Raw genomic sequence first — 17412 nt, forward strand, 5'->3', positions numbered from 1 at the left:
GAGGTTGAGAAGCTGTGGGGGCGACCCCTGGGCCCTGCATTTCAGGAGGGATCAGCACCATGGCTATGGGGTAAGATTGCAGGTGGTTGTCAGGGAGTGCGGACGGGGCAGCCGGGTGTGGGTGCTGTTTGTGGCTCTCCAGTAGAAGCAGTAAGAACATGCGGGCGACCCTGGGACTGACCTGTTCTTCGCAGCGGCCGCTCTGTCTCTCTGCCGGCGGTTTTTGAACCAGTTTCCCACCTGTGTGGGGGTGAGTCCGATGGCCTGGGCCAGTGCGAGCTTCTTGCTGGGGTTGGGGTCCTGCAGGTACCATTCCCTCAACCTGCCCCAGGGGTCGCCCCCAGGGGTCGCCCCCAGGGGTCGCCCCCTGGCAGCTTCTCCGCCTCCTGGTAATGCGCCTCCAGCAATGCAGCTTCCTGTGTAGCCCGCCGATATCGCCTTCCTACTGCTGCTCCTGGGAGGAGGATGAAGAAGAGCTGGAGAAGGAGATCGGGGCAGAGGACACGCTGTCAGTGAATAGCAAGGGAGGAGAAATCGAGCGCCACAGGATGGATGGTTGCCCTGTCGCCTTTTCTCAAGAGGAGGGGAAGCAGAGTTTCTGTTATTTCTTAATAAAATAAAATTGGCTATATTCAATTTTACATTTGTCTTGGTGTTTTTTTTCCGTTGTATTCTAACAAATTTTTTTGTTAACATTTTTGATGTTACTGGTCCTTTAAATAATAAAATACACATGAGATGTCCGTTAGTCATTTGTTGGGATAACAGTTTCTTTAGTGAGATTCTTTATATCATCCAGCACTAAACAGTTTCTTTAGTGAGATTCTTTATATCATCCAGCATTGTTTTAGGAGTAATAATATGAGTTGAACCTAAAAGAAAAGAATATATAACTTTTTAAAAATAATATTGTAAAACACACACAACATATTTAAAAGAAATCAGTGTAATCATATTTTTTTAATGTGCCTTTATTTTTTTCCTTATAGAAGTATAAAGAGACGACTATTGCTTATATAATGTTGCAGTTTCAGCTAACTGCACTCGCTTTTTGAATCTTTATGGTTCCTGGCGTTTTTTTCAAACATCGTTGTTGGCAAGACCAATGAATCAGTTCACTGCAGCATTATGGCAGCAGAGTACTCAAATATTTCTCAAACTTTTTAAATACAAAGCCAATCAAAATTCTGTAGCACTTCTGAAATAATCAAGTTTATCTTCACTATTCCTCTCTCAGCATCTGTTTCTCTTCATTATGTCTTCATGCAGGAGTTGGGCGTCAGATCACAGTTAGATCCAATATATCTTATAGGGGGGCTCCTTTTGCTTAGAAGATGTATTAGAGCTCACTCTATTAAAATCACCAGACATCATGTCTCTCTACATGCAGAATTTGTGCAAAATGCAGTTATTTTGTTAGATTTTGTACTGGAATCTGTTATTTGAGTGTGCTCTGCTAGGAAAGAAAGCCCCCTATAAGATATATTGGATCTAACTGTCAATCTGACACCCAACTGCTGCATAAAGACAGAATGAAGGGAAATAGACTCTGAGAGAGGAATAGTGAACATAAACTTGATTATTTCAGAAACAATGCAGAAAATGTAATTGATTCTATTTAGAAAGTTTTTTATTTCAGTATGCGGAAGCTTATATTACATTTTTATTTTTGCGACAGTTCCCTTTTAAAGAGCTAAGATCTCAGTGATCTCTTAGTTAAAAAGCTGAAATACTAGCTTGGAGGAGCAGCAACCATATGACAGGTACTAATATGACACTTTACTAGGTCTTTAAGCCTCAATCACTTGGCAGGTCCCCTAGCTAATACTGGAGATGCACGTTTGTACAGCATAGTGCAGGAAAATGTCATCCTCCAAGGTCAGAACAGCAGCCCTGTGATTAAGCTATTGTGATTTAATAATCCTTGGTGGGTCTATAGATCCCTTCAAAAAATATCCTTCCCCTCTCATTACACCTGCATTATTTGTTTTTTATGAAAAATAAGGCAAAATAACCAAGTTTTCATAAAGTTTAAAGAAGAATCTGAAAAACTCAACCAACCGGAACCAAAACCACAGAATTTTGTCTTTATGAGTTACTTCAATGATATTTGAAAAATAGAAAATGGGTCAAGTTTCCAAATCCTTCTGCCGATTTAAGAGTGTTCTAGCCATTGGAAGTACTTTCCTTAACTTGCCTGTTGCCTTAACTTACCTATTATGACTTGGACAAACTTGTTGGCCTGTGACACTTCATAAGCGCAACGTATTTCAGAGTAGGTTATCCCTCCGATTACAAAAATAATAAGCCTAGACACGTTCTTCCTTTCGTCCCGAGATATTGTGTTATGTTTTTGCCTGGCACTGTCAAGAAAGAAATAAAGCATGTAAGGGAAGGAATCAAAACTATGGGATAGAAATAGACTAAACAGGATCTGGTGGTAGCACTGTGCAAGCTCTGAGCTAAGGGTAAATGAACATTGTGCCATGGCTCTGCTACACAGTGTTATTGGGGGTTTAATCATTTAAAATGCTTCTAGAACTCCTGAGTGAAGATTTATAGATTTATATCTGTACCACAAAATACATTTAAGGTGGCCATAGACAGTGTGTATTGTGGGAGAAGAGCTGGCCGATATCCGTCGGCTCGTTGATCGGGCTGGACGGTGCTTTTGAAGGCACCCAAACATCAGCCATTGTTAGTGCTGAATTGTCAGATACAGGTATATCTGACGATTCAGCTCTACACGTATGTATTGAAACAAACCATGTCTCTTGGAAAGATCTTTTCCAAGAAAGATCATAATTGTTATGTTTATGGCCACCTTTATGTACGAGTGCCTCAAATAGCAAAAAAAAAAAAAATAATATGAGCTGGGGGTATAACCAGCAGAGGAGGAGCCAGTTCTTCTATTGTTATGTCCTGCCTCCTAGTGGTACCAGCTATACCCACTGTTCCTGTGTCCCCCAAGCAGACAATGGTGAAATTAGACCTGATTATGATCTCCGGAGCTGTGTCAAGATCTCCAATAAAGATAGCTACTCATATTTCATGTAAACCAATTCTTATACTGTTCCTCAGTTCGTTACAAGAATCATTTCTCTGGTTAACCCTCGCTTCAGTTTTGCTACAAAAAGTAAATATATCCGGTAACCAGAGAAGCAATAAATAACATAACTATTGTATAGCAAGGCACAAATACTGAAAAAATATATCCCCCAGAGAGAAAGAAACAAGGCCCATGGGAAATAAAACCCTTACTTATCTCATGTAACAGTAGGACTCAAAACATAATTACAAAACAGACAGTTCATTTGATATTTGCTAGCAATAACTGTATTTAGGTGACTGGAAAGATGAATAATGATTATTATTACCCTCCCCCCGGATGTTATCTGGGACAATCCGAAAGCACATATACATACAACAAAATAGGAAACAATCTGAAAATTTATTGGGCACTCATATTTCATATACCCATTTGTTAGTAGCTTGAACACCGATAATCTTTTTAGTATTTTATTCATAAATACTGAAGTTATCATAAAAACAAAAGACTGAAAAAAGGCTAGATGTATTGGGATCGTTTTCTCTAGGTAATTTGAGGTTATATATATATAATAAGGAAACAGAACAATTTGAACATGCAATGTTAAACAAAATATGAGAGGAAATACTGTACCTCACTGCCCCAGATCCATTCCATACTGCTGGACACTCAGAACAATATGGCCACTCTTTGGAGTCCAACTTATTCTCCATAGTGTCCTAATTTATTACAGACATTACAAAAAGTCAAGATATGACACTGTATTTGAATGACAGGAGAAAGAGACTGAAGAAATGTGTGAATGTATAAATACTGCTGGCAAACTGCCATGGAGTTTCCAGAATGTTACTAAATACTGAACAAATAAATTTTCCAGTGTTCTGTGGATTCACTGGTGGCTGATACACCCAATTATTCAGCTAAATGTGAGACATATGCTTTCTCCTTCCTCACTGAGCTGTCCTGTCCATTCATGCTCCTGGTGTGATGTTACAGTTGAGGACTAAAGTACGTTGTGACCATGTTGAAAGCCCCCACTTCATATTCTGTTGATAATTAACTGACAGGAAGGACAAAGTCCCTCTAATAATAATAATAACAATGTCCTTATATCTTAAACAGTACCTGATAAATGTGAATTTGGCCTAACATTGTTTCAATGTCTCACCTCAATAACATCCTTTATTACAGGAGTCCAGCGCGACAACTGAAATGTCTCCTCCTTTGATCGGTCTCTCCTTGTTGGTTTACGCTGCGATGACTAAAAGACACAGAATAACTGGTACTTGTTTATTTACAGAAGAACATCTCGAGAGAGAGAATAATAGCCACCCCAAGCTAATGGATTGGGCTGTTAACTTTGGTTACACTATGAAATATGTCTTTTCAACTCCAGTGTACAACATATTACATATGAACTTACTAATGGTGGAGGTTATTGGTCATTTTTTTTTATCTTAACATCACCTGTCCTTAAATGCCCTTCAGTTATAAATATCTGCTATAGAGAGAACATGCCATCATCTGTATTACATTTATTCCCTAATAATCCACTGTAAAAGGAATCAGTACTCTGTGTAACTATATACTGTAGCTTCAGCATGTTGGCAAAAAAAGGAAATAATAACCCAAGCAAGTAAGGGATTAACAGAAGAAAGGTGACATGAGGGAATGAAATGACTAGCATCTCCAAGCCAAACAAGAAAATTGAATGTTTATAGCACAGCCAATGCACATTTTGGTAAGAAATTATGTAGGGGAAATATGAAAAATGTGTGCCCTGACAATGAAGGAACTGCTGAAAGATTTCAGGACTGACCTGACTGCCCAGAACAGAAAGTCTTAAGGAAATGAAGAAAATGTGTTGGTTCAGGGAAATAAAAGTAATAATAATAAAATTGAGCATTGACAGGTTGATTTTTCTCATAGGAACCTTTTAGCAATATTCAACCTAGCAAGGTATAACAGAAGAAATACATCAATATACAGGTATTTCTATCCTGCCTTATGTATCCTACTGTAAGGCAGTGGCGCTGTGAGTTGAAAAACGTACTCAGAAGACAGCTCCGAGTAAGTTACCAGGGGAGATAAAAAGCTGATCCTGGTACCTTTAAGAGCCAAATTTATGGATTTTAAACCAGAAATGTGGCTTTTTAAGTGCAAGAGAGTGCAATTGAGCCCGCTGTAATGCAGCAAAGGTAAGCACTGGGGGACTCATTGCCTTAGGCAGTTCCTGCCACAGAATCACCTTTGACTGTTGGCCAACCCAGTGAATTGTATGATTTCCTAGGGCTGGTGTACAGTTGTAAACTAGCCCTATTAATGTACAAACTGGCCCTTCAAAGCCTGCACTTAAAGGGGAACTATTGTGAAAATGGAAATTTTATATAATCTTCAGCATACTAAAATAAGAAACTTTCTAAATACTATCAATTAAAAATTCTGTACTGTTTCTGAGATAATCAAGTTTATTTTCAATATTCCTCGCTCAGCATCTGTATCTCTTCATTCTCTCTTCATGCAGGAGTTGGGTGTCAGATATTCATTGACAGATAGATCCAATATATCTTATAGGGGGACTCCTTTTGTCAAGAAGATGTATTAGAGCTCATGCTAATAAAATCACCAGACATAGGGGCAAATTCACTAAAGCGCGAAGCGCCGAAAGCTAGCGTTAATTCGCTAGCGTTGGCCATTTTCGCTACTGCGCAAATTCACTAACGAACGCTGGCGTAGTTTCGCTAGTGTTACTTCGCAACCTTACGCCAGGCGAATCTTCACTAGCGACGAAACTACGCAAATTCACTAACTTGCGCAGTGTAGCGAACGCTACCTTTTACGCTAGACTTCCTTCGCCACCTCAGACCTGGCGAAGCGCAATAGAGTAGATAGGGATTGTTTCAAAAAAAGTCAAAAAAAACGCTGGCGTGTTTTCTACATGGCGGGTGATAGGCTGAAAAAGATCGAAAATTTTTTGGGGCTCCCCTCCTTCCCCCCTACATTTCCTGACTCATGGCAACTTAACTAGACAGTGGGCACATGTGTAGGGCAAAATAAAATTTTTACTGGCTGATTTGAAGGTTTTCTAGGCATTTGCAGTGCAGATACGTATTCCTCCATTGAAATTTGAATTTCGCGCCGTATGCAAATTAGCCTTCGCTAGCGCAACTTCGCTTTATATAGCGAAACAACGCTAGCGCAACTCCGCAACCTTTCGCTACCCCTGTGCGCAACTTCGCATTTTAGTGAATTTGCGTAGCGCTGGTGAAAATTCGCCTGGCGAAGTGCGGCGAAGTTGCGCCGATTCTTAGTGAATTTGCCCCATAATGTCTCTCTACATGCAGAATTTGTGCAAAAGGAAGTTATTTTGTTTGTACTGGAATCAGTTATTTGAGTGAGCTCTAATACATCTGCAGGAAAGTAAGCCCCCTTATAAGATATATTCGATCATTTGTCTCACACCCAACACCTGAATGAGGAGAGAATGAAGAAAAAAAGATGCGGAGAGAGGAATAGTAAATATAAACTTGAGGAAGCTTATATTAAATTTTCATTTTTGCTATAGTTCCCCTTTAATTTATTTTCCCATAGCTCTGTGTAGCTACAAACCTATTTTTGTTGAAAGGAATCTGCAAAAAGAAACACATAGCTAGAAGGAGTGTAAAGAGAGCATATGAGGGAGTTTAAAAAGAGATATTTTTGCCATGCTAGACAAAGAAGGCAGGAGGAGCAAGTGCATACATAGAAAAGGACAGTGTTTGAATTGTATAAAGAAGGTGCATGGTTTAAACTTATGGCATCACTACTCAGTGTTCACTTGGATGCTTCTGGTGTCAATGCTAAAGTAACCCTTTAAAATAAAAATTTCCTACAATAGGATTTGTTTTATCCCTCAACCGACCACTGGCTTAGAGTCACCTTAGTGACACACTTAAAGGGGTTGTTCACCTTCAATGTACAAATCTTATGAAACCACTAACAATGCTCTCATTGTGTTAGAAAAACCATTTTCCATAACAAAAAGTAAAAATGCCATTGTAAAAGCTAATTTCTATACCTATTAACTCAGCCCTTCTCCTGTCTCTCTGACCAGTTTTCTGAAGTGATGGGAGTGGCCTATTTTGAACCTGACACACCAAGAACTTCCTATATGATGACATCATCATGCCCAGGCTTTGCCCTTACTTGTTTCCTATTGGATGTTGATACTGCCCTCCTCCTAGTAATTTATTGGGTGCTTGTGAACTGTAACCGGTCACATAATTTGAATGGTCATTGGTTGATTACTCAATTGTAATGGCAGAGGTTAACAGACGCAGCATATAAACAAACCTGCCTTGAAACAAACAATCACACAGCCATGCAGACAAATACTGCAGAAAAGGAAGGAGCAACATTGTTCTCCCAATTCTGGCACTCTCCTTCTGCCTAGACTAAAACTGAATGGGGTGCCAAAGGGGTGCAAACTTTTCTGGGAATAAATACTGGCTTTTCTATATTTTTATCTTTTAATACCTTTGGCATTAAGCATAATGGCAGTTAATTGCAACAAAAACCAGCACTGACTTGCTTAGAAACGTATGTAACTTACACATCTAGCAGGGACAGTAGGGTTGCCACCTCACCCTTTTAAAAGCAAACACATATGAAATCCACAGCCTGCATGGCTAATTATCAACTCATTTAGATGCTGCAGACTGAACTGATTTCTGTGCAGCCATGTATCATGCATCTAAATTAATTGCTAATTAGCCATGCAGGCTGTGGATTTCGTATGTTTGGTTTTAAAAGGGTGAGGTGGAAACCCTAAGTGATTTTGTGCGCTCTCCCAGGGGGGGGCGGTAATTTACCTAGGAAAACCATACCTTTTTTAAGCGTTTAAGTGTTCCACTTCTGGAACAAGATTTAGAGCTCTAAATACCAAAAAATTAAAAAGTTATATTTTTCATGATATAGGGATCTATACCAGAAAAATATTTTACTTTATGCACAAAAATTCAACTAATTTGGAAAGCCTCAAGCTCATACAAATAGTCAGCTGCTGAATAATGATTTTTTATGAGGTAAATACACAAAATAATACATGCCCCCCCCCAATAATATATTTCTGGAAAGTACAAGTGATTGCTTTTTTTTCTGTAATAATAAAATAGTCGCTTGTACTTGAGCCCAACTAAGATATAATTAATCCTTATTGGAAGCAAAACCAGCCTTTTGGGTTTATTTAATGTTTACATGATTTTCTAGTAGATTTAAGGTATGAAGATCCAAATTATGGAAAGATCCGTTATCCGTAAAACTCCAGGTCCCAAGCACCTCAATCCCCCCCATCTGCACAGTTGAAGTCTCTGCAGCACACAGCCCACACTCCCCCTCCCTCTCACAAACTTGTAACAGTTTCTCTTCAGTACCTGAATGCTGCTCAAATTCCCCAGCACAGCCCAGCACAGGAAGCAGTGGCAGATTGACAGCAGACATAGCCAATAGGAGTTAAGTTAGCTGCCAGTACAATGTGTGATGTCATATAAGGAAGAGGAAGTGAACACTGTAGTGTTTTTGGGGGTCAGTGACCCCCTCCCAGCACAGGGTCTGTGTGGAACTGAAGGATTAGTACAGGGACACTTCTGAGGTGAATATCTCTTGAACTGTACTTTTTCTGTTAACTATTTCTATGGAAAAGTTTGTTCTATTCATGTGAACTGTTAGATTTGTCATTTTGTTACAAAGGTGAACAACCCCTTTAACAGTGGGATTCCACATAGAGCCAGACCTGTCATTCTTGCTGGGCTGACAGCAACATGATCATCCTATAGGCTGGAGCATTTTTTTACATGTATAACCCAGCATCACTGTAATTGCATACAGCTTGAACTCTTTTGGGGTTTAATGATAAAATGAACTAAGTTTGCCCTGGTACAGTAAATCATAGCAACCAATAAGCAGACAGAATGTACAAGTCTTCTTTTCTTACATATGGAGGTTAAGTGTGCCAGATCAATAAGCTGGGCCATGAGGTGGGTTTGGGGAGATTTAGTTCAGAAACGAATATGATTTATATCAGCATTAGGAAAGTATCATTTTCTACTTCTAAATGATGGACACCACAGAAACTGTCCTGTTTACAAGGGGAGAGGTGGTGCATTCAGGGGAATTATTTGCAATTATTTGCTTTAAAATGGCAACAAATTAGGAATATATGGATTTCTTTTTCTAAACAATATATGAGCAAAATACATTTTTAATGCCACTTCTAATTATTCTCTTTCTGTTTAACAAAAGTTTATATTCTCTTGCTGTTTAACAGAAGTTTATAATAAGGCGTATAAGGTTGGTTTCAAATTTCATACAGAACTGAGAATAGCAGAGCCAAAAAGCAGCGATTTTATCACAATAAAGAATGCTTGAGTTACTTACCTTAGGGACAATAGGAACTCCGAGGTACTTCCAGTTCTTCAAAACATCTCCCCCACCTTCAATTTTTGCATGTGTGATCAGCCGATCAAGGTTCTCCTGGGAGGTTCCTGTAGATATAATATGAAGTAAGAGTAAGAAGGGTACTAGATAGGGTACTGGTCATAGCATGTAAAATCTAACACAATAAAAGCAGATTAACATAATGACCTAAAACGTGATTTGTTTTTCACAAGTCCCGAACTTGTACAAGACCTAAAAGTAGATAATGAGAACCCAATTAAACAAACAAGTCTAAAACCTAAATTAATATATTGAGCTGTGTGTGAAAAGGTATGTGCACCTTTGCTTTCAGTTACTGGTGCACCTCCCTTTTCACCAATACCTGCAACTTAAACGGGTGTTATAACTTTTTATGCTATAGAATGGATAATTCTAATCAATTTTTCAACTGGTTTTTATATTATTTGTCTTCTTCCCCTTTCCAGCTTTCAAATGGAGGTCATTGACCCCAGAAACTAAAAACCTATTGCTCTGCGAGGTTACAATTTTATGGTTAGTTACTTTTTTATTAATTACTTTTTTTTCAGGCCCTGTCCTATTTATATCCAAGTCTGTCATTCTTGTCTATCCCTGGTTGCTAACGTAATTTGGACCCTAGCAATCAGGTCACTGCTGTCATTCCACATGGAGAGCTGCTACATAAAAAAACATTAAAAAAACCCACAAATAATAAAGAATGAAGACCAACTGCAAGTTGCCTTTATCGCAAAGGTGCACAGCCCCTGTTTCCAGTAACTGTTTATCAGGGTTCTTGGAGATTTCCTAGAGTATTATATGTCTTTATCTTGGTATTATCTTATAACAACATTCAAAAGGGGTTCACAAACTTTCAAGCACCACTTTGATGCAGTTTCTGTGAAAATTAGTAGGAAGGCTTTTCATAGGACTTTATTGGGTGTGAATTTGGTACCTTCGTGAATTTCATTTGTATCCTAGTCACCAATAAATCACATCTTATATAATAAGACCTGGTTCTCAATTTTATCAGGTACATTACATGCCACATCAGAGTTCCTCTGTTTAGTGTTTTAAGGAAGAGTAAGCATCCAGAGTTTGTTTTGATTCTGGCAAATGTCATTTTTGTCCTAACAGTCTCTAGAATCCTCTAAGTCTTGCACAACAAGTGAGCAGTAGATGCAATACTAAAACGGATTTTTATGTCTGACCTGGTAGCATTACATTTGTTCTCTATGTAACATAGCTCATGTCCAGATTACGCCACTACTCACCATTCTCTACAAAAATGTACAAAAGGATGGCTCTTATTTTGTCATAATTGTCAAAGTCGTTGTTTATCAAAATTGGAAGAAGAACACGCATGTGATCTTTGACTTTCTGCCCCTCTGCATCACTCCCCAGTGCCAAATCCTACAAACAAATCCCAAAAACAAACATATCACTCATTTATGATACGTACTTGGTAAAATCATATAAAATTAGGAAAGAAGTGCATACAAAAATGGGTACAAACAAATAGGCCTGAAGCAGTACATTCTGTATATAAAATTACCTGCTCGGCTTTGCATAACTTCTCCAGCCTGCCTCGGAACTTCTGCATGCAATCTTCAGCTAAACTGAGGTGTAAGGTTTGCTGGAAAGCAGTTTTTAAAAATAAATAAATAAATCGCACAGTCATGTCATTTGGAAAAATTTATATATCTGTAAGGTTCCCCACTGTAATCTTTGTTCTAAAACTATGTTCCAGTCTATGTTTCATAACTTCCTCTCACATCAAATTCCCCCCACATCTCTGAATTCCTCTTGATAAAGGCTTTACGCCGAAACGTTGGGGTAATTCTCATTCTTTGGCAAGGGTGCCCGCTTCCTTGTATAGCTTGTATTTCCTGGTTACGATTTAATGGTATGTATTTAAATATTATTATTGCTTTGAAATGCTTTTGATGTATATCTGTTTATGATGTACAACTAACATATCCAATGTATCTTGATTATAAGCTCTTGCAATAGGGTCCTCTGATCCTATTTGTTTGTGCATTATAAATAGGGATGCACCGAATCCAGGATTCGGTTCGGGATTCGGCCAGCATTCGGCCTTTTTCAGCAGGATTCGGATTCGGCCAAATCCTTCTGTCCGGGCCGAACCGAATCCGAATTTGCATATGCAAATTAGGGGCGGGGAGGGAAATTGCGTGACTTTTTGTCAGAAAACAAGGAAGTAAAAAATGTTTTCCCCTTCCCACCCCTAATTGCATATGCAAATTAGGGTTCGGATTCGGTTCGGTATTCGGCCGAATCCTTCGTGAAGGATTCGGGGGTTCGGCCGAATCCAAAAAAGTGGATTCGGTGCATCCCTAATTATAAATTAGTGCAAAGCACTGCGTAATGGACACTATAGAAACAAATGATGGCAATGATGAGGTTCGCCTTTGTCCCAGGATGTCTTACATGGAGCACATGACTGATAATTTGAATAGCTACCACCTATAATTGTTTATAACAGTGATCCCCAACATGTTGCTCACCAACCCCTTGGATGTTGCCCAATGGCCTCACAGAAGGTACTTATTTTCTGCCAAAAAGAGCCTCCCCACATAGGGGCTACCAAATAGCCAATCTCCGCCCTTATTTGACACCCTCGGAAAAAATTTTCATGCTTGTGTTGCTCCCCAACACTTTTTAGATTTGAATGTTGCTCGCGGGAAAAAAAAAGTTGGGGACCCCTGGTTTATATAAACAAGCTGCTGTGTAGCCAAGAGGCAGCCATTAAAGCTAGAAATAAAGGAGAAAAGGCACAGGTTACATAGCAAATAACAGATAAACCACCATTATATTGGATGGGGACTTATCTGTTATTTGCTATGTAACCAGCGCCTTTTCTTCATTTTTCCAACTTGAATGATGGTCCCCATGGTTCCACTATAGCTTATTTATATTAAATAGAGTAGCCTTTCTGAAGAAAACATGCAGCTTTTACAAGTGCATGCTAACAGTATATTATATGTTAATTACTTTAAAATGTTTTAATTTTTTTGGTGTTACCATTGCTTTAAACTGGAATATACTTGGAACACAATTTCTTTCCACTAGACTTTCCATACAACAATGATAACACAATAACAATTTAGCTTACTTTGCTTATCTGCTTACGGATGTGGGGCATCTTTTTCATGATATCAGCCAGTTTACTTATGGAGATCTGCGGGAAATAAAGGAAACACTTTACATAAAATCATCTATGCATATTGCCATTTCTGTGCTAAATAGTACGGTATACTATTTAAAAGGAAAATATACCCATTTACGAACAGTTTAAATTCTGCCTGTAAGAAAAATGGCACTTTATACCATATGTACAAAGCATTACTACCATTAGCATCTGCATTTATTATATGTCTCGCTTTAAAATATTCTTCACAGATCTTAAAGGAAATGTACTTTCTCCAAACAAATGAATGTAAAATTGCTCAGAACACTGTTCTAAACACTTTTGCAATTGACAATTTCCCCCCTAATTTTCAAGATATTAGCTACATTTTATCCTGCTATTTATAATGGAATCAAAACAGGGCCACCAGCTAGTCAGTTCTTCTGACCATGATACCGTTGGGAGTTTTCTCATGATTTTCCGAAGCAATCCAAAATTAGAAGAGTTCTCTGTTCTTCTCATTTTCTACTGACTGTGGAGTCAGAAGAACTGACCAGCAAGTTGTTCACATTTTATTATATTAGCAGTCTAAAATGTTTTTAATATTTGAAAATAAGTAAAAAAAATTATTTAGATTGCAAAAGTGTTTAGAAGTATTCTTGGACTATTAGAGCCTATTTTTTCATAGAAGCTTATGAACAGTCCCTTAGCTAGGCTAGTTAAGCTATCTTAACTGCTCTGTGCACACAATAAGCTGTATTTGAAAATAGGTATTACCTTATACTTGTCTTTTAAATGGAAAAAAAACACATTTTATTCAAACGTTTAAAACACTATTGGGGAATGTAAAATGTTAACGACCAGGTTTGCTCCATTTTTGACTAATTAAAGACCTCAACAACTTTCTCGCAAAGTTTGTGACCAAATTGCTTTTTGTGAATGTTCACAGAATACGTAATAACATTTTACAACCGAGACCATTTTTTGAGACAAAATATCTAACAAATCTCCAGAGCAGGTTTTAAAGTTTTGCAATGCGCAATTAAGATTCGCAATGCAATAAAAGGAGACAGGCACATTTTTATTCTCAAAGTTTTGCTCTTTGCAAATTTTATTACATTTCCCCCTATGCCACAGAAAGGGTTTAATGCAAAAATCAGTTGAAGAGATAAAAGACTAACCCATGGCACCTGTAACAAAAAATATATAACTTTGTGTAAACTAAAAATTGAAAACAAACTTATTACACTCCCATTTGAAATGATGAAGAAAATGCATTTTAGGGTTTAGAATATGTAACACTGACAGAATTTTAAGTATTGTAATTATCCATTTCATCAACTACACATTTTCACAAATACAGTAAAATAATAACATCATATAAAGAGTTAAAACCGCAATCCATAAAAAAGTATCCAACCTACATTTCCTTCGGTTTCTTTTTTGCTAGATGAAATTTCTTTGACAAGTTTGGGGATTTCCCTATCAATGTGAGAAACAAAAATATGCAAAATGTGAAGGTACATAAACTAAATAACAAATAAAGATTTTTTTATATCCATAAGAGGGCAATACGGTAGTTACTATGCTGCAAGAGGAATGTCTCACCCTACTTTTCTCTCTCAACCACTCAGTCCCAATCATTAATCCTTTTCCTCAGGCCTACATGACTCCCCATGCTGTCCTTCTTGAATAAAGTGCTACCAAAAGCAGGCAATATTACATTCAAGGGAGCTACAGGTCTCTGTGCTCTAAAACAGAGTGAATAAACCTGGATAAACTGCTTAATAAAGGAAAATGAGCACATTGCATCAGCTTTTTTTCCTCTTTGAAAACTGGCTTTGAAATAGTAAATGACTCCAAGATTGTCCTGTGTACTCTTGTTGGGCGCTTACCAGAGCTTTATTCCCTTAGCAGAATTATCTGTCAGGTAACTGACAGAAGAGAATTCCCTGCAAATCAGCAGAAAAGAAGATGGAGAGATACTGAAAAGTGTCTTCACTGGTAAAGGGCTGTGATTGCCTTAGTCTAGTAAAGGAGCCGAAAATGTTTTACTAATGTTTCAATATTGCACCAAATAGAAGCAAATGCGATTTCTTTGCCTAACCTGAATTGCTGCTTAGTGTAATGCATGTAAAGAAGCTCAAACTGCTACTAAACCACTCAGTTCTGTAAATGTGAAGCACATTGTATTGGTCACCATTAACTAGGGAACCAATGGCACATAACGGGTTTTCAGGTTTTCAGGTTAGATAACATAAGCTGAACAAATATAATAAGTATACTTACTCCAGTACTACAGCAATGTGTTTGTGACGAACTTTAACCCATAGTTCATCAGACTCGTCCAATCGTGCTTCTTTGTCCTTTGCTATAGCGCTTTCTGTCTGATACCTATTGAAACAACAAATTTATGTTCCCTTGACAGAATTTATGATTGGTTCCTCAAATTATTTTAAAAATGGCAGAATGCTTCCTTGCTTTATCAAACAAGGTCTGAACTAATCATCTCTCAGAGATGGAAGTACAAGTATAGGATCCTTTATCCAGAAACCTGAGAGTGTGCACATGCTAGTACTATTAAAAAAGCCACAAAAAGAACAACAAATATTTTCCTCTTGTAACCAGTTATGGATATGTAATTACTGTAAATGTAAGTGTAAGTCAGTCTTATTATTGGTATGGGGTACTTGCTTATAGATGTCATTCTCGATTGGCAGGAGATCATAGATCATGGCTTGAAAGGTAAGTTCATGCAGTATAGTAGAAAATGGATCAAATCCTCTGTCCACTATAAGTAGCTGTGACTGTGTTTTAGCCTGCAAGAGAACAGTTACAGATTTTAAAAGACAATTAAAATGAAGCTTCACGGAGTGTTTCAATTTCCTATAGCTACCTTGCAATAATCAAAAATGAAATCATTCTGAGGATATTAATTTAATATAAGCCACTAACATTTCTCTTCTGTGTGGAGTGTCTAGAATTCTTCCCAATTATATTTATATTATATAGCAGATATAAAATTGAAGTCAACAAAATGCATACAGTTACAATAAACAAAGGTGAAATACAAAGCACCATCAGACATTCTTGGATTAGGCATGCTAAATGCATGTTTTGGGATCTTCTAACCCCAAATTGTCATATGATATATAGGATATTTCCTGGTGATAAGATGACCTTAGGCAAATGCCTTGAGCCCATTGTGCATGCAAGGCCTGAGGTGCTCTAGGTGTTGTCCTGTCCCCATAGTGGATACAAAGTGAGTTTACATTTGCAGGATGGGAGTATCCAGCAAATCAAACAACCCCAATGGCCATGAAATAAAGAACCTGCTTTGATTCGAATACCTATGAATTGTTTGAAGAAAAAGCACTAAACTGTGCTTAAGAACAACAGGTATTCTTATGTACAGGTATTCTTATGTAACTAACAACTCCCAGTTCAGGAAGGGTGGTTGGGCGATATCCTTAAATTTAGAAGAGGGCGCTACCCCAAGTAGAAACCTGAGCAAGGACATTGAGTAAAGAAGAGAAGCTCAGATGTCTTAATGTCCAATATACAGCAAAGCAATGGCTCAAATTGCTGAGCAGAGGAGAATCAGTGGAAAAATAAATTCATTTAACCCACAACTTCCTTCAAACTCTAAAAGCAACCTTGACTTCTTTATCAGAAGTAGGCTTGAATCAATTAAATAAAAAATGTTCCCCCATGCTGCCAGTAATACACAGGTTAATACTGTCTTCTAACTTGGTCAGACCTGACCCGAAGTTAAGAAACTAAATGAAAAGCTGATGATCAGAATTATTTTAACACTGCTCACGCAATTCATATGGTAACATGGTACCGGTAATTCTTTAGTTACTAGTAGCAAGAAAAAAACGCAGAACGAGCTAATTTTATAGCCAAACTGAAAGAATTGGAATTTATTCTATTATTACCTTAATTATTATTTTATTATTACCTTAAACTGGTCTTTTTCATCCATTTTGTAATACTGAACAAGTTGTTCCTCCACCAGATTGGCCAGTTCTTCTGCATTATCCAGTGGTTCCCTGTAGCAAACAATACAATAAATTATAAAAAAAAATGTTTTAATTATAACAGCCCAGCATTTTTAATAGTATTAAAAAAAAAAACAAAGGGAAAACTGAATATCAATTTTTGACTGTGTTTATTGTATGTCCCCTTTAACTATGAGAACATGGAGCACCATATATGCTTTAATGCTGGGAAAGCTAATGTTATGGTTTTTCAAGCAGTTTAAAATAGTGTATATAAACCAAGACCATAGAAAAACTTTTAAAAGCTTTTAGCAAAGAATGTCCCAGGGGGCATAACAAAAGCTAAATTAAGGAAACTGCAGAAAAAAGGATTAGTGTGTGTCAAACAATGCTTAGCATAAGGTAAAGTAATTTTGATACGGCCTCAGACTGTCCCATTCAACCAGAGCCGGACTGGGAGCAAAAAGCAGCCCGGGCAAAAAACAAACAAAGCAGCCCACATGTAAACAAACACACACAAAGAGACACACAAACACAAAGAGACAAGAGACACACACAAACACACACAGAGACACACAAACACACAAAAAGACACAAACACAGAGACACAAACACAGACACACAAACACAGAGACACACACACAGATACACACAGACACAAACACACACACAGAGACACACAAACACAGAGACACACACACACAGACACAAACACACAAAAAGACACACAGAGAGACAAACACACACACACAGAGACACAGACACCCCTACCTCTCCTA

At 37.9% G+C, this 17412-nt stretch overlaps 1 protein-coding gene across 1 annotated transcript in view; it reads right to left on the minus strand.

Moving 5' to 3' along the window:
* Positions 1-629: 629 nt before the first annotated feature.
* stxbp3.S (syntaxin binding protein 3 S homeolog) overlaps positions 630-17412 on the minus strand; it is a 29587-nt gene continuing 12804 nt past the window's right edge. Inside the window, exons 8-19 of the mRNA XM_018261103.2 lie at positions 16594-16684; positions 15324-15448; positions 14919-15023; positions 14054-14111; positions 12615-12680; positions 11034-11114; positions 10753-10891; positions 9464-9570; positions 4218-4310; positions 3683-3768; positions 2215-2363; positions 630-872 (exon numbers count right to left, since the gene is read on the minus strand). Of these exons, the coding sequence (XP_018116592.1) occupies positions 802-872; positions 2215-2363; positions 3683-3768; positions 4218-4310; positions 9464-9570; positions 10753-10891; positions 11034-11114; positions 12615-12680; positions 14054-14111; positions 14919-15023; positions 15324-15448; positions 16594-16684 (1171 nt within the window). The 3' untranslated portion in view covers positions 630-801. The remainder of the gene's footprint in view (positions 873-2214; positions 2364-3682; positions 3769-4217; positions 4311-9463; positions 9571-10752; positions 10892-11033; positions 11115-12614; positions 12681-14053; positions 14112-14918; positions 15024-15323; positions 15449-16593; positions 16685-17412) is intronic.

This window comes from Xenopus laevis, chromosome 4S, assembly GCF_017654675.1.
Source record: "Xenopus laevis strain J_2021 chromosome 4S, Xenopus_laevis_v10.1, whole genome shotgun sequence".
Lineage (NCBI taxonomy): Eukaryota > Metazoa > Chordata > Amphibia > Anura > Pipidae > Xenopus > Xenopus laevis.